Raw genomic sequence first — 23,269 nt, 5'->3', positions numbered from 1 at the left:
TTACAGATGAGCTTCTATAGTTTGAGTACTCTCTAGGGATTGTTGAAAGTCATTGTATTTCCTCACCTTGACTTTTCTTAGAATTTTAGAATAACTCTGCAGTATACTGGAGCAACAACAAATAGAAAATGGCATAAACACTCCTGAAAGAAAGGGAGAATAAACTGACTCTGCCAATTAGTAAAATAGAAAATTACAATAATTAAGACAGCATGTTACTGTCACAAGAATGGACATGACCTCTAACAGAAGGGATAGCCCTCAAAAGGGCAGTGTTAGAATAAGAATTTCCCATGTGAAACTGGAAACATCAAACACAAAAATGGAAAAGAGGAATTATTTAATAAATGGTTAATGTATTGGGATAGCTTATTAGGTGTTTTGGAGGGAGGGTGGAATCAGGGTAACATCACCCCCATTGTTAGTGGCAGATGCTTTGGAGAATTTAAGTGTAGAGAAAAGAAGGGAGGAGAGATAGGCAAATTAAGATGAGAAAAAATCCTAGAATTTAATGGCAGGTTTAGGGCTTGGGTTAATTGTTTGGACTTTTCCACTGAAATATCACTAACATTTTCCATTAAATAAACTAAAAAAGGTAGAGAAACTGGGGAAAATATTGCCCGCCTAGAACTTAAATTTTTAGTATTTGTGTTATAAGAAGAGTTTCTCTCAACGTATCTGCAAGGGAGAAACAACTGATACATTTATATGTAGGAAAATGCTCAACCCTACTGAAAATTACAGTACTGCAGATTTAAGCAAGATGGCATTTTGTGCCTAATAAAATAGCAAGGATCTTTTAAAATTATAGCCATTTGTAGCCAATGTTGGTATAGGGGTATAGTGAATTCAGGAATGTGCCCATATTGCTGGGCATATTGGGTTAAATAGCAGTCACTCTTTTAGAAAACTGTTGTTAATATCGATATCGACAATATCAAAAATGTTCTTGGGGCTTGAGTAATCCAGCTCCTGGAGATTTATCCCGAGAAATTGAGGAATGGAAACATACATGGTTTGGCTGAGGTATTCTTTGTAGCATGAGTAACTTCCAAACTTGGATACTTTCAGGATCACCTGGGAATGCTTCTTAAACATTCATTCCTAGGACATTTGGGTGGCTCAGTTGGTTGGGTGACTGCCTTCGGCTTAGGTCATGATCCTGGAGTTCCAGGATCGAGTCCCGCATCAGGCACCTGCTCAGTGGGGAATCTGCTTCTCCCTCGGACCCTCCCCCATCTCATTCATTCTCTCTCTCTCTCTCTCTTTCCCTCTGTCAAATAAATAAAATCTTAAAAAACCAAATTCATTCCTGGAAATTCTGACTCACTGATGCTTACTCTTGATTTGTAGTTTCCCAAACATACTAGATGATTCCAGTTACGGTTGTTTGTATACCTTATAATGCTCAGTATATTCTAAATGTCCGCTTAGTAGTGGCTTAGCAATTAAGGTATTTTCTATTTAGTGAAGAATATTAAACAGCTTGTAAAAAGCTTGTTTAATTTAGAAGTAGAAGAAAGTGTGCAAAATCTTCTCTCTACAAATCTACAAGTAGGCCGAAGAGACCTGGACAGGTGAACTGGAAGTAAGCAGGGAAAAATAAAGCACCTAACTGATTTTGTTGGAGCTTTCGGTATTAATCAGACTTTTCCTTTCTTTTGTCTCCTGTGCATTGCTGTTTATGTGGTTTCTTTACCAGTAAATTTTAAATGGTTTTGAACTTCTTTTTTTCCAGGCATGTTACTACCAGATCCAGCGTGAGAAGCTTAACTAGGATGCACGACAGCTTGCCAACTGGATTATCTGTAGGATGTTTTAACACCATCTGGCGTCCTCCCGAAGTGGCTAAAATGAATGGTGTTGAAATTAGGACGTTGTGTTATTTTGGTGGCTATTTCTGAGCCTTACTAATGATGATAGCCCTGCTCCCAGAAAAAAAAAAGACTGTATGACTCAAAGAGAGGGTTGGAACACAGATCAAATTCAATTAAACCAGTCCCTGGCCTATGTTAAATCCCCCAGATATCACACATTTACTGTTCGGGAAACGACGACATCCCTTCCTACAGTAAAGAGAATGCCAGCTACCTGAAGTTGTAAGAAGAGTTCCCAGTAGAGCTTCTTACATTAAAGAAGTTAATAAATTGTTTTGAGTTCCGGGTTTGCCTGCGGTTACCCCAGACCCCTTTGCAAGGAGCAGATTGTACTTGAAACTGTAGTCACCACACTATGCCTTCCTGAGTCCCTTGCAGTCACAAGTGCATCGTGCTTCTTGGCTGAGGGAGGGGAGAGAGGACCTTCTCGAACTGCAGTTTTAACTTTTTCTAAGCTTTTCCACCAGGGTATTCATGACGGGAGAGGTTCTATGCCATGATGACCGCAGCCCGACCCCCACCATGGAACATCTAAACAGGAGTCTTCTGCCTCCCGACTAGAATATTCTTGGATTCCTTTAAGTGCTGCAGAGTGAACACACTGGAATTCACACACTGACCCCCAGCTGCTGGGGCCCCTCCCTCGTCCGGGTGCAAGTGCTGTATCTCGGGGCCCGTGAATGAGAGCCCGAGGAGCTTGTGCATGTGGGCTGTGTTTTGGAGCAGGACGAAATTCCGGGAAATTCCGAAGCAGGGGACTGCATCCATCCATCCCTGGCCTGGCGTTCTGCTTCTTCCCTGTACCTCGCACTGAACTCACAGAAGGGAAGAAGGAAACAAGCTTTGGCTTTTCCCAGCTCAAAAGTATTGTAACACCTCAACATTTTAGTGTTTTGCCTTTCACATTTTTTTTTAAAATGTCCTATTGTGAATGGTTGGTTTACACTGTACAAGTAACACTAGGAGCTGTTTTGAATAACACAGGTGCTCTTCTTCCTCATCTCATCTCCTGCACACCGTGGGGAGCACATGGAGTGTCCTCCAGATTTACGTTAACATCAGCAGGTGTTAATCAGTTTTAAAAAAAGGATCATGATTTCTGCTCTACTTTATAATCAAGACATGTTTATTAAAATACTGTTTCGGAATGTTGGCTGTAATGTAACAGCAATTTTCATAATAAAAAACATTCATCTCGATGAGGTTGTTTTATGACTATGTAAGAAACGACTCAGGGGCATCTTAGAAATTTAAATCCAGACTTAGTGGGGTTTTTTTTGTTTTTGTTTTTGTTTTTACTTATTTATTTTTTTGCCTGAAGTGTAATCAGTGCCTCTTTATATTGGCCTCAGAGGTCCCTCTGGCATTTTAGAGATCTCTGTCTTTAAAATAAACATAAATTCATAATTAGAGCCCCTTTGCTGGCAAATTGACTTTCTGATCCTAATACCCCAAGGACAGGGGTCTTAAATCTATTATTTCTTTGAATAAAAGGCATATTTTCATAGTCCCTGTTTTTTTGTTTTGTTTTGTTTTGTTTCTCCTGAACAGATTCAGGGAAGGGAAGAGTGAGGGTTTGAAATTATCGCTGGACCTACTACATTACATTCGTTAGCTATTTCCCAGCTATGTCTTCTCAAGAAGGCTTTCCATGTCACCACTGCGCTCTACCGGAAGGTGGCTCCCCATTATAGGAAAGGAACCAACACTCGATTAGTTTATGTTAAACACCTTGCATTTCCATTTGAGATTCTTTTGATTTTAGGATAAACACAGAGTCCACATTTTGGTTTTAAAGGCAAATTTACCCAATGTCTTGGATCCCTTGAGAGAGAGAGAAACAGGGACAGTTCTAGAAAATGAACGAAGAAAGACTTGAGACCCACGGAGAAATTCTCAAATGATGGTAGACTGTCTCAGTCCTAAGAAAATCGTATTTTAACTCATCCTTTTTTTGGAGGTTTGGATGGAACTTTCCAGTTACTTTAGGCCCTTGATCCTGTTATTTATACCTTTCAGATAGCGTAGCAAAACCATAAATTTTCAAGTTCTAAATCTAAATCTCCAGGCCACTGTCTTTAAATAGAATTACCTAGCTCTCATGCAACGGGTTACAGATCTTTCATATGTGTGGTGAATGCTGAGGGTAGCCCTGAGGGGCGGGTATTAACCCCACGGATGTTGTAGACACGGACGGTGACTGGGATTTGCTCACTGTTTGAGCTGGGACTCTGAGAGAATTTCTCTAATTCCAGGGCTCTTTCCCACCACTGTTGCCAGAGATGCCACTTCGAAGCGGGGTTATGTGTTAGAGCATAGAGTGGGGGCACCTGGGCAGCTCAGTCGCTTGGGCAGACGACTCTTGATTTCCGCTCAGGGTTGTGAATCCAGCCCTACATCTCAGCAGGGAGTCTCCTGAGACACCCTGTCTCTCGCCCTCCGCTCCTACCCCTGCTCACACACACTCATGAATGCCCTCTCTCTCAAATCCTTTTTTTTTTTTTTAAAGATTGTAAAGTAAAAAATGAGTTGAAAATAAAAACTTTTTTTTTTTTTTTTTAAGATTTTATTTATTTGACAGAGACACAGCAAGAGAAGGAACACAAGAGGGGGAGTGGGAGAGGGAGAAACAGGCTTCCCGAGAAGCAGGGAGCCTGATGCAGGGCTTGATCCCAGGACCCTGGGATCATAACCTGAGTAGAAGTCAGACACTTAATGATTGAGCCACCCAGGCACCCGGAAATGAGAACTTTTAATAACATTAGGTGTTTATGGTGAGATACGGTGTGCTCCGAATGGTCACCGATCTCTCATATTCCCAGTGTCCATTTTCATCAACAGTGGAAAGCAAAGAAAACCATCTGTTTAATTTCGAGTAAATGGACAGATAAACCTTTGACGGCCATTTTGTCTTTATTCTGCTCTGCCCTGCTGTGAGCAGAACCCTTTAGTTTTATTGTAGGTTATCTACTTGCAAGTGTGCTTCCCACCGACTCGCACTTCCTGTGTGTCGCTGCAATAGAAGATTTTCAAATGAGGAACTCTAATCTGAGAGAATTGGTATTGACAGTCACTTGGTAGGGAACCTTCCAGAAGGAACTGTTTTTTTCCAGGCCTCATTATTATTGGCCCAAGGGTCTTCCATCATAGTCTCATAGCATGAGACAATAAGGCTAAGAGGTCTGCTTACTCTCTGGTGTCTCCGGTTTTTCCTTCATTAAAAATGCTCTCATCTGTTGGGTGTGTGTTACCGTGGAGTGGTCAACAAAAATAATGTTTGTCGTGGTTAACCATGTGGTGACATTTTGAGAGAAAATACCACAGCGACGACTGAGAATGATATAAATTGTACTTCTCAGTGTGAGGAATACTTAAGATTTGTGGCAGGGGAAGCTTATGAGTATCTTAGTGGTTAGGCTGGGTTAGGCTTCTGTGGATTAAATCAAAGAGGATGTGCAGAGATTTTATCTAGAACAGTGAGGTGACTTTGGCAGCTAATAGCCCACTAGTATTTTCTACCAAAGCTTTTCTCTGGATCGGAGTAACATTGTGTGTTTGCAGCCTTGCAGGTAAGAGACTCTACCAAAGGATCCTCAGTTACCAGAAGAGATCTATAAATGTCTGTGCTTCTGTGAATTTTTAATAGCTACAGATAAAATTCTGGGTAATTTAATTTGAATGGTTTAGTTTCATTGTAACCCAAATCGCATGGAGAATTCTGTGATTTTTGAAAGAGCAGGTTTTGCTTTGGGAAACTGTTTCTTAAGGATGGAATAATGCGTTGTCGCGCAGACTGAGTAAAACAGCATTTGTTCTAGCCCAGTCTATGGCATTTTTACCCAGAGGAAGCTGGGCCATTTTTGTACGGGCATTAAGTTTTCAAGTGCTTTTTCAGGCTTTGTTTAGTAGGAAGCATTGTTTTGAAAAATGAACCTAATAGGGGTAAGGGGAATCACTGCATTTTAATAAGTTCATGGAAATACAGATTTTTAAAGTAATATTTAGGACAAATTCCTCATGAGTCCGTAACACTAATGCAGCTTCTCAGTGAGTAAGAACCGGTGACCCTTCACCTCTTACTTAATTAATCCAGAATCACATGTAGTTTTATGTCTACCTGCAGCCTCTATCGTGACTTCTCCTCTGACAGCAGAAATAGGTAAGTTCTAACTGACGAACTTGGTCCAAAAGTCGAGAAAAGGCAAGGAAGAGCGATTATAGTCCTTTGCCAGGCATTTGTCACGGCTAGTCCCAGAAACAAGAGGAAAACTTTTGATTTTGCTACTTGTTAAGTGTACCGAATACCTCTTTGAATGTCCATTTCCACGTCTGAAAAATGAAAGTTGTTCAAAGTTTGATAGGGAAGGAGGTTGAAGTCAATATAAGCAGGCTGAGGTAGAGAGGAAGGGCACAGGCCTCTGGTATCCCCAGCTCCCAGCTGAGGACTGACGTCCCAGCTGCTTTTGAACTCCAAGGGGAAGTATCAGCCTCTGACTTCCATATTTCGGTCTCCTGTTTTTCCACCCCTTCTCAACGACTGGAAATACAGCCCAGCGCCTGCTACACATGCTGAGGCTTCACAGTGAACTGGAGACCATGGGGTCCGCCTTCCAGAGCTTCTGCAGACACGACCCACACAGAAGCCAGGCCCGGAACAGGTTAATGCAGAAGAGAATTGTGAAGCAGATTGTGAACCGAAGCATCGCAATAGTTTTCAGAGATATCCGGAGAGGGGGAAAACCATTTTCCTAGTTTCCTTCTAAAGCTTCTTGTCTTGCCTTGGGCTAATACCAGGGGCTCAGTGGCTTAAACAACAGAGGTTTTCTTCCCCCCGCCCAGTTCCAGAGGCTGGTGCGATTAGGGTACGAGCATGGGCGGTTCTGGTGCCGTCCTTCTTCCTAGCTCGAAGAGACGACTGTGTCTGTCTTCATCTGGCAGAGACACTGGTGGAGACAAGCTCTCTGATGTCTCTGCTTACAAGGGCATTAACGCCATCATGGGGACCCCAGCGTCGTGGCCTCATCTCAGCCTCCTCTCTCCCAAAGGTTCCATCTCCAAATACCGGCACAGTGGGGTTAGGGCTCCAACGTCTGAATTTGGGGGAACAAATTCAGTCCCCAGCAATTTGTCACAGGAACCTGACAGTGACTCTGTTTTTAGAATTCCCCCTAAAAGTCCCGGAGATGAAAATCGCTGTTTATGACTTCATGGGAAAGGAGGTTTTACTCAACATAAGCTTTTTAGCATATATGAATTCACTTTCTGCAACCCTGGAGTCAGCATAGATTTACTGGAAGCTATGTTAATAATTAAAACTCACTATAGAAATCACAGTCTATCTGTAAACGTCCCTCACAGATCAGGTCAAGTCTGATCAGGGCACAGTCGGGTGCCCCCCGCGGCTGCACGGACAGCCTGGTTCGGCACATGGGCTTTTGGACATTAATATGGAGGAAATGTGGTCCACCTTACGATGCAGAGATAGCGGTAGGCTTGTTTAATCTGTACTTCCTCTCCAAGGTGTGACCTCTGAACCGCGCTTTGGGTAGCATTTCCAGCATTTGCCTGAATATGATGGCTTGGTGTCGGACCCATCTGTCTGCTCTGACGTCTGTCTGTCTGGCAGATACTCCACCTCCCTTTTCTTTCCTTTTCTTTTTTTAAGATTATATTTATATATTTGATAGAGATCACAAGTAGACAGAGAGGCAGGCAGAGAGAGAGGGAAGCAGGCTCCCTGCTGCTCAGAGAGCCCAATGGGGGACTCAATCCCAGGACCCTGGGATCTGACCTGAGCCGAAGGCAGCAGCTGAGCCCACTGAGCCACCCAGGCGCCTTCCACCTCCCTTTTCAATGACCTACCCTCCATATGCTTCCCTCTTAGGGGAGGTAAGTCATACAGGCAAATGTTGCGCTAAATGATTCGACACTAGAACACAGGAAAATGGCAGGGTTTAACCTAACTTGGTTGGGGCTGGGCAAGGTGCGTGGTGGTGGGCATGGCAAAAGCATGTGATGTCAGGTTTTGGTAGAATCCAGCAAGGTAGAATACTTCAGTGTGACTGGGAGACAGTGCGTATGGGACAGTTGTTTAAAATTCTATGACTGCTTTCCTTCTCACTGTCTGGGAATTTAGGGACAACATAATAGTGGTCTGTCTTCTTCTAGATAGCCCTCCAGCTTCAACTCCACAGCCTGTCTAAATTCTAGACCGCGGTTCTCACCCATATCAGATGCAATATCCCAGGCTCTAAAAATTAATTTGCAATACTCCTTTTTTTTTTTTTTTAAAATCCCAATTTCTCCTTTATTATCCTACTTGGATACAAATGCTGTTGTTGCCCTACCCATAGACCCTTGGTCCTTACGGCTTTGGTGCCCTCCAGGCTAACCTCCTAGGGCCAGCACCTGCCCTCACTATCTGAGAGGATGAACGTAGGAGGCTGGAAGGACTAGAAGTGCCGTTTGCTGACAAAAGCCCTCACCCAATGACTGGCAACATTGATGTATAAATACCCTTCATTTTTGTCCCTTAGGCCCCCAAGGGATTAAGCTCCTGCACGCTAATTCCCTTGCTCAGGCTTTTGTCTCTGGATATTGTGTCACCGATGGCCGTGGAATGTCCACAGTGCCCAGAGTAGTCACTTGCTTGATGCATTTTTTACTAGCTTTTTCTCCTGGCCTTGTCTTAATATCCCACTCTGCTACTGGTGTTTCTTGGGATCACTTTCCAAACAAATCATCCCACTAGTATCCTTGCTCTGTGTCTAATTCTGGGGAAACCCAAAATAAGATGCTTGCTTACACACAACTTCAAAAAAAAAAATCTGTATGGTGCCCTAGTAATAAAAAGATGTTAAATAAATGTTGTCAATAAGACATTGTAAATTTCAACAGGTAAATGAACTACCACTACACCAAAAGATATAATGAAACAACATGTTTGCACCTATTAAAAAATCCACCAGGGACACAGCTGCAGCCTTGAATGCAGACACAGATATCAGCCAGATAGTGGTATGTTATAGTGATGCCCTAAATGCTAAGTTTTTAGGATTCTAATGGGATAATTTGTTGGGAAAGTGATCCCAGGAAACACCAGTAACAGAGTGGGATATTTATTAAGACAAGGCAGGGGGGAAAAGCCAATGAAAGGTGTATCAAGCAAAATAGCCTCACCATTATTGACATGATTTTCGGAAAGGGTGAACAACTTGATAAAGTCCAAGCAAAACAAGGTGAATTCATTTCTAAATTATGGTAGTAGCATTTCAGAAAATTCAATGTATGTTAAAAGTATGCAAAAATACTTTATATTTTTAGGTAAAGAAAAGCTGGGTTCTAGGCTCTGATAATTAATTTTAAGTATTTTTTTTTTGTTTTTTTAAGCACCGTGAAAGTCCAGTGAGGTGTTTTAAAGTTATACCAGGGCATAAGGTGATGTTTCATTATATAAGGCAACTTCTGTGAAATTTCCACAAAGAACAGTGAGCATATTCCCTTTGCCCTCATTTTCTTAATCCTCCTTTTGCTGGCGGAAAAGTAGAGGTGATGGCTGGAGCTCCAGCCTCTATTTTGGAACAGGAAGATGGGAAGCACGGCCCACCCCAGGAAGGTAGAGCAGGGCAGGGAGCTGGAAGGAGCCCGTTCTCTGAGCACTTCATGGAGCAAGGTTGCCCTACCCGCCCTGAACTGTCCCTGCCTCTACACTTTTATATAAGCAGGATATAAACTTCTACCCTGTTTAGCCGCTACTATTTTGGGTTTCTGTTTCTTGAAACCAATCCTTCCTAAAGCCACATAGAAAATAACCTCTGAGAGTGTGCGTTGGATAGAACCACAGCTCTTGTCATTGTGATCAGTGGCAAGAAGAGCTGTAGGTGCAGTGAGAGGGAACAGGGTCCCTGAGTAGAATCCCGCCAGGGAAGGCTCTTCTGAGCTCTGACGGATGGTAAAATTAACTAGGTGAGAAATAAACAAATATTTGTTACTTGTTAAAAAAAAAAAAAGGAGGAGGAGTATTCCATGAAATACTAATGCTCTCTCCTAGGGTTGGTTAATTTAGAGAGTAAGCGCCCAGGGCCAGTGTTTTGTTGGACACGGGTCCCCGGATGTAGCGTAGGGCTCCACTTGCTCTGTAAATGTTGTTGAAAATATATTCCAGCGCGTGAGAGCTGCAGGGCCAGCGTGACCGAGTGAGCTGTGTCCTGTTTACGGGTCGGCTCCCAGTGCTGAATTCAGCCGGAAAGCTTGGGCAGGAAGGACACAGACAGAGGAGCACATCCACTGGACAAGAAGAACATGAAACCATCCAGGGCAACCAATCCGGAGAACGGTATGTGGTGCCCGGACTCCTTCCTGGACCAGAAAGGTCTTCTAATGTCACTCTAGATGTGAGATCTAATTTAGGGGCAGGGCTTCTAGAAATATTTATTGTGATTCTTATGAGGAACTTGTTGGACGCTACCTGTATTAGTGATGAATGTAAGCAATTTCCAAGGCAAGAAGGAAGGAGATCGGCACAGTGGATTCAGAACCTCCTTTTTTCTCTTTCCCCAATGTTTTATTTAAACTTGGAACTTCACATTAAAAATATCACTACAAAAATAGAATGCCTATGAAAACATGTAAAAAAAAACAAAAACCAACATTCGCTGAAATCTGTTCAGTTCCTTTAATCAGTGGAATCCTGAGATTTGTGTTAAACACTTATTGGCAGTTAGAGTACTTTTTGTTTTTTAAGATTTATTTATTATTTATTTGAGAAAGAGAGGGCACAAGCAGGGGGAGGGGCAGAGGGAGAAGGAGAGAGAGCATCTCAAGCAGATTCCCTGCTGAGGGCAGAGCAAGACTGGACCCTGAGATCATGACCTGAGCCCAAACCAAGAGTCTAACATTTAACCCACTGAGCCACCCAGACGCTCCAACAGTCAAGAGTTTTTCAACAACACTTTCAATAAGAACTTTCAGAAAAGGCGAAAACAAATGACTGTTTGAATTAGAGAAGGAGGATCCGGAAAACAACTAGATGATTTTGGAATAAACCAAAGGCTAGATAAGGTGGGGGAAAGGAAAGAATATTGCTCTCATAAAATCTTCCATCTGTAAATGATCTATTATTTCATCTAATGTTAGCAACAACCCTATGGGAAAGCTAGCAGATTATTTTGCCCCAAGGACGCTGGGCTTCAGGTCGATGGATGACTTTCTGAAGTTCCCACAGTGATAGAACCAGAGCGTTTGGCCTTAAACCCAGCGTCCTGTCCTCTCGTTCGTCCCCGCTGTCGGAGTTCTCCTTCCCGCTTACACCTGCCCTTCTTCACCGCCACCCGCAGCCCACCTCTGCCCTCTCCCTCTCCCAGGTCTCTCCCAGATCCTGAGGCTTGTGCTGCGGGAGCTGAATCTGTTCTACAGCCGAGATGTGAATGGCGTGTGTCTCCTGTACGACCTTCTCCACTCCCCGTGGCTGCAGGCTCTGCTGAAGGTGAGCGCCCCATTACCGGAGGCCTTTGCTGCTGCGGGAGCTGGAAACCGCTCACCCATCAGGGCCCCCTCTCTGGTCGACGGGCAGGGAATTTCAGCTTGGTACATTTCTCAGAAGGCAGTTCTTTTGTGTGTTCTGAGAACTTCCAACATGGGTGTGGGGGGGCCCCCAGCAACAGTTGTCGGGGTGCTGGTGGATGTCTGTAATTGATCTCAGTTCTGCCGCTCTCTATCAGGAGATGGCATCGGATCCCATAGGGAAAGGGTTACGTCTCCTGGGACTGCTGCCCTTCCCCCCATGTCAGACGCCAGTCACCAGCCCAGGCTCTTAACCTGTACTTCTGACCAATGGTCTATAAATCAGAGATTCCCATGACCTTCTCCTTGGATGTGATTAATTGGCTACAGCCCACAGAACTCAAAGAAATATTTTACTTGTTACATTACCAGTTTATTATAGAAGGATATAACTCAGGAACAGCCAGATGGAAGAAATAGATAGGATAAGGCACGTGGGAAGGGGTGCGGAACTTCCATGCCTGCCTCCACTCTCCCCTAGATTTCCACAAGGTCACCAAACCAGAAATTCTAACAAATCCAGTCCTTTGGGGCTTTTCTGGAGGCTTCATGACATAGGGGTCGTTGATTAAGTCATTAGTCACTGGGATGGATTCAACCTTCAGCCGCTCTGGTTCCCCGAAGGTGGAGGTGGAGGTGGGGGTAGGGGAAGGGACTGAAAATCTGAAGTCTAATTACATGGTTGGTTCTCCTGGCAACCTGCCCTTAACCTTAGGTGCATTCCAGAAGTCACCCCATTAACATAAAAAAGGCATCTTTGTCAATTTCCTCACTTCAGGAATTCCAAGGGTTTTAAGAACTCTAAGCCAGCATCAGGACCAAATACATAATTCTTATTATAAATCACAGTATTACAGCAATCCTCAGAGAAGAGCTACACAAAGCTCTTAGCTTACAAAGGGTTAATTTAGGTGGACAGTTCCTCTTTCCTCCCCCAGTTCCTTTGCTTCTAGAGGACCCTGGGATCACAAAGTGGTCACCACAAATGGCCATTGACAGGACCCTTAGCATCGGTCTACAACCCTTTCTCCTTGAGGCTAAAACTCAGGACAAATAAAAATGCTTTTAAGAAACTGTTCCTCTTTGGGTTGCCTGTGTGGCTCAGTCGGTTGAGCATCTGACTCTTGGTTTCAGCTCAGGTCATGATCTCATGGGTGGTGAGATGGAGCCCGGCCTAGGGCTCCCTGTTCAGTGGGGAGTCTACTTAGAGATTCTCACTCTCTGCCCCTCCCCCCCAATAAATAAATAACTCTTAAAAAAGTATTCCTTTTTGTTTCTTGAAATCAGGAAATGAGAGATCTATAGTCCTGTTTACATATCTTAATTTTTTTTTCATCCTGAAAATTTCTTTTTAAAAAAATTTGTGGCTAAAATTTTATGCACTCTACAATAGCATCAGCTATGTGATTATAATTTTGTTCAAATGCTATTTTTAAGAAAGATTCTTTTAAAGTTATTTTTGGGGGATATGGGTGTTTCGTTCAGCTAAGTGTGAAATGTGGTCAGTCTTTTGACGCATGTTAATACATTCTTCAAAATAAGAGAAAGTGGCAGCATCTTTAGCTTGAACTAAGAGGTGCTCTCACAGCGCTTGTTTTAAAGCTCTTGATTTCTTCATCTGTTCCTCTCCTGCTGGGCACTGAGGCTGGTTCCGTGCCATGACAGCTGTGAGCAGAGCCGTGACGAACATGGGGGTGCAGACATCTCTTTGAGGTCGTAATGTCGTTTCCTTTGAATACACACCCGGAAGTGAAATACACAATGGGATGGTATTCAGCCATACCAGGTGGTGGGTATTATAGAGGGCACGGCTTGCATGGAGCACTGGGTGTGGTGAAAAAATAATGAATACTGTTTTTCTGAAAATAAATAAATTGAAAAAAAAAAAAAAGAAAGAAAGAAACCTTCCCTTCTGTGACAATATGGTTGGATATCTCGCTGAGTGAAATAAGTCAGACAAAGAAAAACAAGTATCGTATATTTTCACTTGTGTGTGAAGTTTAAAAAAAGTAGAGCTCATAGGGACTGAGACTAGGGGCTGGGCCCGGGGGAAATGGGGAGATGTTGGTCAAAGGGTCCAAGTACCAGTTATGAGAATAATAACTTCTAGGGATGTAATGTAGGCCACGATGACAATAGTTAGTAACACTGTATTATGTACTTGAAAGTGGCGAAGAGGGTAGATGTCCAACGGTCTGTCTCACACACACAGTTGTCATTATGAGAGGTGACGGAGATGTTAACTTACTGGGGTACTCGTTTGGTTTGATATCAACCCAACATACGGTGCACCTTAAACTCGCACGGTGTTGTCTGTCAATGACATCTCAAGAAAGCTGGGGAGAAAAAGCCCCTCCTGATTCCTCTCAGGCATGTTTTTTCCTCCTGGGAGTAGCTCACACAGGAGTTCTGTCACTACAGGGACTCCCTTGCTCACCCGTGCAGGCTGTGTGTCCCCTGCAGGCCCTGCGTCAGGGCACCGGCCTTCTTGCTCCCAGGCTGATCTGAGCAAGGGCTTGGAGGCAGCCCAAGGAAGCACCGTCAGCCCAGATTTGGATGGAGGAAGGCTGGGCCTAGCTGGCCTCTTGGGCCTCATCTCTCCATCTGTGAGAGAAAGTAGATTCCTACCAGAAGAACGTTGGGACCACAGAGCGAGGCATGGCTGGGTATCCTCGAGCCAACTCCAGATCTCAGTATGGGAAAAAATCCCTCAGGTCAGCAGAGATGAAGTTGAAAAAAAAATTTTTTTTAAGATTTTACTTATTGATTTGACAGAGAGAGAGGTAGGGAGCCCAAGCAGGAGGAGTGGCAGGCAGCGGGAGAGGGAGAAGCAGACTCCCCACTGAGCAGAGAGCCCGTTGCAGGGCTCGATCCCAGGACCCTGAGGTCATGATCTGAGCCAAAGGCAGCCGCTTAACTGACTGAGCCATCCAGATGCCCTGAAGCTGAAATTTTTGTGACTGAAACTTGCTGGATGATTAAGGGAGGAAAAGGAAACAAATAGATAGGAGCCGAGTGCAATCAGCGCTTGCAGCGTGCCCCGCCTCTTGTTCAGATCCTCCGCGGAACCCCGAGCCACACAGCGCATGCCGTGGCCTTTGCCCAGCACAGGGGTTCCTACAGGTCTCTGGCTCCAAATCCCTATTGGCCTCCACCCTGGAGATCCCACTTGTTAATTTAACAAGAGTAAATGTCTGCATTTCTTTTCATCAATGACTCTGGCTGGGAAAGATCAGATTCCAGTGGCCGCCAATAACCAAGCCCCGGGAGGGTGGGAGCCACCTGACTTGGCCCGTTTCTGACGGACAGCGACAGACACCTGAGGAAAGGCCAGCACACCAGCCTCTCGACTGCTGGTGCCGTGGCCGGCCTGGCTCTCTGCTTGCAGATCTTTTGACCCCCGACGTTAATGGTCCCGTTATCAACATGTCATTCTCCCGGCGCTGCCTCTCTGCAGGTTTATGATTGTCTCCTGGAATTTAAAGAAAAGAAACTTGTTCCTGCCACAACTCATGCACAGACATTATCCTGCGAGGTAAGGTGGTTTTTAATCCACAGAATAGCGGGGCTTTAATGAATTAAAGGATCTAACAGCAAAGTTGGATTGAGGATGATGCATCTCACAGGTGTTTCTAATTGAGCTTCAATAGAAGGAAGAAAATTGATCAGTCCTTCAAATTTAAACACAAAAAGTAACATTTCTAGCATGTACCCATTTCTCTTTTTTTCCCTCTAAACCTTGAACTCTGTTTATCTAACTATGTAATCCAAGGGTAAATATTGTTAGGGTACATGTAGGTCTCTCTACAATGTAGATCTCTCGGTGGGCTCTTTGCTTGAACTCCAGACTCTCATATCCAACGGTCTCCTCTCCAACATACGTAGATGCATGCTTGATGGACCCTGGAAACTCAGCGTAGCCCATGAGCTCCTGATCTTCCCCACACCCAAGGCCACTCCCCTGCCAACATTTTCCATCTCAGTAATGACGTCTTTGTTCAAAATATATCCAGAATCTTATCACCTCCACGCTGCCACCAATAGAAACCTTCATCATCTCATATACCGACAATTGCAGTACAGCCTCCTGCCTGGTCTGCTTCTACACTTGCCCTTCTATAGTCTATTTCAGCATAGCTATTGAACTGATCTTCTTGTAGGGTGTGTCAAATCATGTCACTTCTCTGCTTCAAACCCTCCCAATGACTTCCCATTTCAGGGTACACATCGTAGTTCATAGATAGCCAAACATAACGTAGTTCCCTCTTTAACTTAACACTCTGCTGTAGACCTTGTTCATTCTGCTCTCGTCCGATTAACCCCTTGTGGTTGTGTGAACCAGACACACTTCCGCCACAGGCCCTTTGGACTTGCTATTGCATGTCAATAATGCTCTTGCCCATATAGCCACATGATTTGTTTCCTTATTTCCTGGACTCCACCCAAATGTCACCTTCTCACTATGGCTTTCTCTGGTCACCGATCTAAAATTACAACCCCTCAGAGCACTCCCTGTCCACTTTCCTATTTTATTTATCTTCTTAATTCTCATCAAGTAAAAATGGAGATTTTTTTTAAATGGGGATTTTTGTCTGCCACTGTATTTGTATCACTGAAAACAGTGCCTAGCACATTGTAGATACTCAATAGATATTTGTTGATGGATGGATGAATAAGTGTAATCCCTTTTATTATTACTTTTTACGCAAACCATATTAAAAGAAATAGAAAAAAAAAAAGAAGCAAACACTGTACCCTCAGTTCCAGTAATCAACAATTCAAATTCTTCTCAGTTGTCCCCGGGAAAATATACACATGATATTTTATTCACATGTAATCCTAGGGAATGGAGATAAAGCTTAGTAAACTACTGTTTTCATTTGACTGTATATAATAAGGCTCAACTGCTGGGGTTTCCTGGGGTTCAATAAAGTCTTGAAAGTTTTTATGTCCTCCCAGAAAGCAGGTCTACACCCAAACAGGAAAGAGATCAGAATTAGGATGTTTAACACTTTTTTACTGCAACAAATATTAGAATTGATAATCAAATAATAAGTCCTAAAAAAACAAATTATTATTCCCATTTTCTACTTGATAAATGGAACATCCCATGGAATTAAGCTCCCTGCGTTCTTCAGGCGTTTGAGCCTGTGCCTGGAGAACTCAGACAACTTAACCTGACCGTAAAGATTCACGTTAACAAACTGTTGTTTTAGCGCCACTGGAGGGGAATTGCCTTGATACGTATTACAAAATTGTATTTGTTTTTCCTCCAAGCCTCTGACATGCCAGGATGGAGGCATTGGGGTTTAGACCGTCCCCAAATCTTGCATTCTACGTGCTGTAGCAAAGTTGAATGAATGAGAGAAGATCCTAGGCCCTGACTTTAAAGATAAAAAGGAAGATTTCAATAACAGCTTTTCTTAGGTCAATAATATGCTGGTCAATGTATCTGTCTTCCAGCTTGGGTGGCCTTAACTAGGTGATGAAGATTTTTTAAAATTTTACAGTGTATGCTTTTCCACCAATCAGGTAGTGGGAATATTACGTGAAACTCCTAAATCCCCTGAGATCCAAGAGCTGAAACAAATCCTCCAGGATCCACACTTTAAGGCAAGTGCTTGCTAAAATAGACAAGATATGCCCATATGGCATGTGGGCAAAGTTGGCAAGAAGAAATAAGGGTGATAGGAAATGTACTTTCTGAATAGATGCTCTATTACTGTATGTGGGTGACCAACAGATTGTTCTTAAAGATGTGGGACTCAGACGTGACTGGCTCTGTGTTGTTAGCCATGGAGCCAAGCCTGCCATATTTATGAAATGTCCAGAACTTTCCATGATGTCTTGTTCCCACCCTGAAAAGCCATTGTCCCTCCAAAATTCTGGGGGACAATCAGGGTAGTATACTTCCTTTCCAACTTGGAAATATTTTAAGTTTTGGACAAAGAGTGTGAAGGTGTTCTGAAAATATAGTGTAAGGGTGATCAACTCAATGAGGGAGTATATGAAGGACATTTGATTAAAGAACGTTTGATTGTAGAACAGAAGCCTGTCTCATAGTACTCATAGAGTTTGAGTTCAGTTTATCAACAAATGAGAACTTTAAGAGACTCTGCATTTGGAACAATGGAATTTATAAGTCAAATTTTCTGTTCACAAGGTAACCCTAGATAGTTTGCTCTGAGTTCTGGTGAAGTTCTGTCCATCAGTCTCATGTTGGGCTATGGAACGACTACTTCCCCACTCAATGAACTAAACATTTAACATAATGGGCCATTAGAAGGAACTCTTTGATCACACCCTAAACCAGGAAACTACTTCCTAAACCAGGAAACTACTTTATCTTACTCTGTTCCTCGTAGTTCCTTGCGGGTCACTGATAAATGAAACCAGCAAGATGTTTCTATTGCTGTCTCCCATTCTGCCTTAATTAGGGAAAACCTTACAAAAGTTATTCTGTAGTTCAAGCTTATGGGAGCACCATGGATTACTTGGGTTTGCAGGAAAAGAGAAAGTGACAAAGTACATTTTAGGAGAAATGCAAGAATATCTTATGTATCACTTAACCTCTCTGTGCCTCATCTCTTTATGAAGGAGGACAATAAATAAACCCGCCTCACGGCGTGATCATGAAGATTGAGTTAATCCACGTAAAAGGCTATGCCCAGCATGTGCGTGTTGGTTGTTGTGGTGATGGTGGTGGTGTGTCTTACGGGGTGTTGGCTCACCTTCTTCTAGAAGGCTTTGTCCTCTGTGTGACCTTTGTTCCCCTGGCCTTCTCTGTTCCTAGGCCTTGCTTAGTGCCCATGACACCGTGGCTCAGAAAGATTTTGAACCTCTTCTCCCCCCATTGCCAGACAATATCCCTGAGAGCGAGGAGGCCATGAGGATTGTTTGCATAGTGAAAAACCAGCAGCCCCTGGTAAGGAAATCACTTCATCTTCTCAGAATTATATCGGGGCTCATGGTGAACCAGGGGTTAATTATGGGCTAAGTGTTAATTGTGAACTACATTATCTCCTGTAGCTTTTTAATATAATGTTAAATATTCTTGTTGGTAGTCACAGGTATAGTTTGAGGCATTCAGGGAGCGTGGGGCTCCGTGATCATGGCTAGAGCATGACGTCCTAATGATTTTTGCCTGTGGTTTCAAACACATTATACGTTACAATGTTTTCACAAGGAAAGACTTCTGCTTTGTGTTTTTCTTTGTTGAAAAATCTGTGAGAAATAACACTTATTTTATTTTATTTCTTTTTTGGGAGAGAAAGAGAGAGAGAGAGTGAGAGCACAAGCCAGGGGAGGGTGAGCAGGAGAGGGAGAGAGAATCCCAAGCAAGCTCCACACTCAGCACGGAACCCCTTGCAGAGCCCAATGTGGGGCTCGATCTCACAACATTGAGATCATGACCTGCGCTGAAATCAAGAGTCAGATGCTTAACCGTCCAAGCCACCCAGGTGCCCTATATTTTATTATTTAGCCCTCTGATGTACATAAATTTCACTACATTCCAGTGTATTTACCTTTTTTTCTCTTTATAATTGGAAGCTAAGTGAGGCATTAATTTGATTTTCTAAGAATAGTCTCTTTGATTAGGTTGTAATGGTAAGAGATTTCTTTGTCCGTGGAAGGATCTAAATATTCTTTTGCATCTATGTGGTGGGATAGAGGCTTTGTTTGGCCAAGGCTGAGTGAATGACTCTGGCTGGTATATGCACCCTCTTCTGGCCAAACCAGAGCTATACTGAAGGAAGCCGCCCCAAGAGTGATCATGTTAGGTAAAAGAGGGATTCCACTGCACTCTCTCCCCAGGGAGCTACCATCAAGCGCCACGAGATGACAGGGGACATCCTGGTGGCCAGAGTCATCCACGGCGGGCTGGCTGAGAGGAGCGGTAAGCTGGAGAAGCAGGGCACACGCATTTCCAGGGCAACCCTTCTTTCCTAACCATGGTCAAGGCTTCTACGCATGGCATTGCTCAGTTACTAAGAAGGAGGGAATAAATATTCCAGAGAATCCTGTTCCCTCCTTCACTGAGGCCACATTTTCATGTCCGCTTGGTTTACATTCTCGTGGTGACCCAACAAGTAATATTAGCACGCCATTCTGTAGAAAAGGAAACTGAGGCTCAAAAAGATCAAGTAAGTAACATGCTCGAGGTTACACAATTCGAGTCAGGATGCAAGTCCAGGTGTGCCTGCTCCATATTCCCACCTCCCGCTCTTCCCCTGGTCCTTCTGGTCTCAACAGGCATAGCTCTGCCCCACCTTGCAGTGCCCATTGCTTGCCCTTTCTACCAGTCAACCGAATTTCTTCCTTTCATTGCTACATTTCTGAGCCTGCTGTCCTGTGTCCTCACTGCCCAGGGCCCTGCAGACCTGGCACGGGCTTCATACCCACCATTCGTAGAGCAGTGACCCCAGGGATCCCTAGTTGCTAAGTCCCCCAGCCCTTCCTTTGGCCTCAGTTTTTTTGTTTGTTTGTTTTGTTTTGTTTTTGGCCTCAGTTTTATTTTTACTTCTCTAGCACATTTGACATTGACCATAACTGCTTGATGTTTTCATTGTCATGGATTTCTGTTCCATGATGTCATCCTGAATCTCATCTCTTCCCTCTGACAACCATCCTGCTTCCTTCCTGTTTCTCAAAGCTTGATCGTACCCCCATGTTCCTCCACATTTCCTCTTAGAAGAATGCCCCACCCCTTTCCTCATCATTGATCATTTACTCATGACGCTGACATCTTTACTTTTAGTGTTAACCTTGTTTTGCAACATCAGTTTAGCAACAATGAAAATATCACCATCACTTAGTACCCAGTGAAGAAGTGTTAAAAATACAGTTCTTTGTGCTTTTGTGGAAGCGTCCACTAGAATAACCAGTCTGTTGATTAGGATTAGGATTAGTTCAGAGTAAATTTTTAAATGTTAGAGCATGCTTGGATTAGTGAGTGTGTTAAAAATCTTTGGTGTAGCTACCTCTATTTTTTTTTTAACCGATTTCCTGTACCCTTCTTTGTTTTGTGTTCCTGTTTGCCTAGGGTTGTTATATGCTGGAGACAAACTGGTGGAAGTGAATGGAGTTCCCGTTGAGGGTCTGGACCCTGAGCAAGTGATCCATATTCTGGTAACAGTCTCCTGTTTTTGCCTTCTCAACGACTCAGTGCAAAGCTGTGGCTATCCTGAGCCTGTCTGGCCCATGGTGCAGGCATTGTATTGTGAGGGGGCTTTGGTCCCTCGGGGCAGCTTCCTTCCTCCAGACCCCCAGACTTTCCTGCTTCTGTGCAGCTCAACCCTCAAACCCATACCCCAATCTGGTTTCTGCCGGGAGACTTTTCTTGCCAACCTGCTCTTCCAGCCTCGGGAAGGCTGCCAGTTCCCCTAGCCCATGTCCCTTGTTGATTGGGTTGTTTCTTGGGAAACTGAGCCTGGGGTGGGCAGACTGAGACTTTGGAATGGAGTCCGAACCTGAGCAAACTAACCTTACTCCACCAACATTTTTATACAGCTGGAATCTATTTAACATCTCCCTTGATGTAGCTTCGGGGTGGGAGAGATGTTTTGGGAGTCTGGCCTGTGGGGAGGGGGATTTCCTTGCTCGCCCTGCCACTGTCCTTGGTGGTTGAGACTGGGGATTTATGACCGAATGATGGTTTCTTCTGGAAGAAACTTTTCAAACCTTTGTCTGACTCACAGTCCTAGTGGTATGTCCCCGCCATCAACCCCATGCATACTCCAAGCGTGGGGCCTGAGGTAGATGAATATCTATCATATAGACTATGGTTCCCAACTGGGTTTTGGGGGAACTCTACATTTTCATAGATGTGCCTCAGGGACTGAGATGAGACATGGTGGTATAAGGAGTATACCAAGCACCGAAATATTTCACAAATAACCATTGCTGCAAGGTGTTGGATGGCACGAAGCCACCACGAATGGAGCTCAACAAGCTGTCCATCACAGACGCATGTGGCTCCACTCGTGCCATTTTGGTGGTAGCTGCACAGCCAAGATGGCGGAGCTGTGAAATCTCTGAGTAAGGACAAGGTTTGGTTCCTCTCTGGACTCACAGTGCCTGTGGCAAGAGCATCTTACTTTCTCCGTCAGGCTGAGAGGTTCCCTGTCTCCTCAAAATGTGTGAGGGCTCCCCATTACCACTGTTAACTTGGAGCTGTCAGTCCCCTCAGAAGACTATGGAGCCCCCCTTTCTCCATCAGAGTGGCTGCCCGGTGCGGGAACAGGGGCTCAGGAAGTAATTACTGACGGAGTTTTGAGGAAGGGAAGACCGACTGAGATCTCATCTCCTCCCCCAGCATCTGTGGGAAGAAGACCTTGTTGAATAATGTTGCAAGATGGAGTGTTCCTAGGAGAGGCCGGGCCTCAGGGTAGGGCTCAGCAGGCCAGAGACTCCACAGCCCCACAGCCAGGCAGAAGCTGAGCTGTGTTTCTTCCTGATTTCTACTTCTGCATGATGATTTTTAGCTGTTTAACCCTTGTAAAATCTCTGTGGGGGGATGTCATCCTTAAAGCTGGCCACACTGTGTTGTAACTCCCTGTGAGGAACCCCAGTAACCCCTTTGTTATAACCCCTTGTTATCCCCTCCCCTTTGACATTTTCTAGGCCATGTCTCGCGGCACAATAATGTTCAAAGTGGTTCCAGTTTCTGCCCCTCCTGTTAATAGCCAGAAGACGGTAAGAATGTACTGTGCCTTCATAATCACACACAGTAAATTCTCAAATACCAGTGACAGTGACTTAATATTTTGTATCATAGTGCCCTTCTTTATAATGTGTTGCCCATTTTTCAATACTGATGACATGAGAGGCAAATGAGTAAACGAATGTGCTAAAAGGAGATGGGGTACAAGAAGTTTAAAAAAATAACATCAAGAATGGGAAACACTGGAACAAAAACTTCTCGGCACTAAAAGATTCTGTTGCCAAAGTCACTTTCTTCCATGGATCTTAGTACTCAGTTAGAGAGGCAAGTTCTCCTTTTTGGAGAATATGGGGAGACAAGACAGCAACAATAGGTAGAGGAGTGGGGAAATGGCTTTTTAAGTCTTGACAACCCATGGCCGACGGTTCTTTTGATGGGGACATTTTGCACCTGCTGTCAGGTGTATGTTCGCGCCATGACCGAGTACTGGCCCCAGGAGGATTCCGCCATCCCCTGCATGGATGCAGGGTTGCCTTTCCAGAAGGGGGACATCCTTCAGATTGTGGACCAGAATGATGCCCTCTGGTGGCAGGCCCGGAAAATCTCAGACCTTGGTACCTGTGCGGGCCTGATACCTTCTAACCACCTACTGAAGAGGTAAGAAAATTCTCACTCCTGGACTCACGACTGAGCCTTCAGGAAATAAAATGTTTTCTCAGGCTTCTGTTACTGCAGTTAAGATGGGGTAAAGGGAGAGAAGTGGATGGATAAACACATACACTGGCTTCTTAATCCAAAAGTCAACTTATCTACATACCTTAAGCATCTTAAATACCAAGGAGATTGGCTAGAAAAGAGAGAAAAGCACTTGTGAAACTCAAACTTAAGAATATAATTCTAACTCTCTCTATTAATCATTCAAGGCTGAGTTGAATCCTCAGCTATTGAATCTGAACCCATGACCCTCACTTTTGTGTTCTTGAAGTCCAAGGGAATAAGTAAGGGTGGAAGATAGGAAAAGGTTCAAGGCTCAGCCAATGTTAAGAAGTCAAAGAAGGAACGGAGCCAACAATAGAGATTAAGAAGGAGTGACCAATGAGGCAGGATGAAAATCAACCACGTCAGCTGCCGTAGAGAGGACTTAGAAGTCACCGTTGGATCTGGCAAT

The 23,269-nt window shown here is 44.0% G+C and overlaps 2 protein-coding genes across 5 annotated transcripts in view; both read left to right on the top strand.

The window, feature by feature from the left end:
• ALS2 (alsin Rho guanine nucleotide exchange factor ALS2) overlaps positions 1–3,076 on the top strand; it is a 74,501-nt gene extending 71,425 nt beyond the window's left edge. For all 4 annotated transcript variants that reach the window (XM_044241318.1, XM_044241319.1, XM_044241322.1 and 1 more), the window contains one exon: positions 1,739–3,076. In XM_044241318.1, the coding sequence (XP_044097253.1) occupies positions 1,739–1,777 (39 nt within the window). In that variant the 3' untranslated portion in view covers positions 1,778–3,076. The remainder of the gene's footprint in view (positions 1–1,738) is intronic.
• A 7,072-nt stretch (positions 3,077–10,148) lies between these two features.
• The window catches only part of MPP4 (MAGUK p55 scaffold protein 4), a 36,906-nt gene continuing 23,785 nt past the window's right edge, over positions 10,149–23,269 (top strand). Inside the window, exons 1-9 of the mRNA XM_044241317.1 lie at positions 10,149–10,212; positions 11,240–11,361; positions 14,896–14,973; positions 16,971–17,051; positions 18,232–18,363; positions 19,254–19,335; positions 20,482–20,567; positions 22,062–22,133; positions 22,562–22,758. Of these exons, the coding sequence (XP_044097252.1) occupies positions 10,179–10,212; positions 11,240–11,361; positions 14,896–14,973; positions 16,971–17,051; positions 18,232–18,363; positions 19,254–19,335; positions 20,482–20,567; positions 22,062–22,133; positions 22,562–22,758 (884 nt within the window). The 5' untranslated portion in view covers positions 10,149–10,178. The remainder of the gene's footprint in view (positions 10,213–11,239; positions 11,362–14,895; positions 14,974–16,970; positions 17,052–18,231; positions 18,364–19,253; positions 19,336–20,481; positions 20,568–22,061; positions 22,134–22,561; positions 22,759–23,269) is intronic.

Source organism: Neovison vison, chromosome 3, assembly GCF_020171115.1.
Source record: "Neovison vison isolate M4711 chromosome 3, ASM_NN_V1, whole genome shotgun sequence".
Taxonomy (NCBI): Eukaryota; Metazoa; Chordata; class Mammalia; order Carnivora; family Mustelidae; genus Neogale; species Neogale vison.
This window is presented reverse-complemented; position numbering and strand designations above follow the sequence as displayed.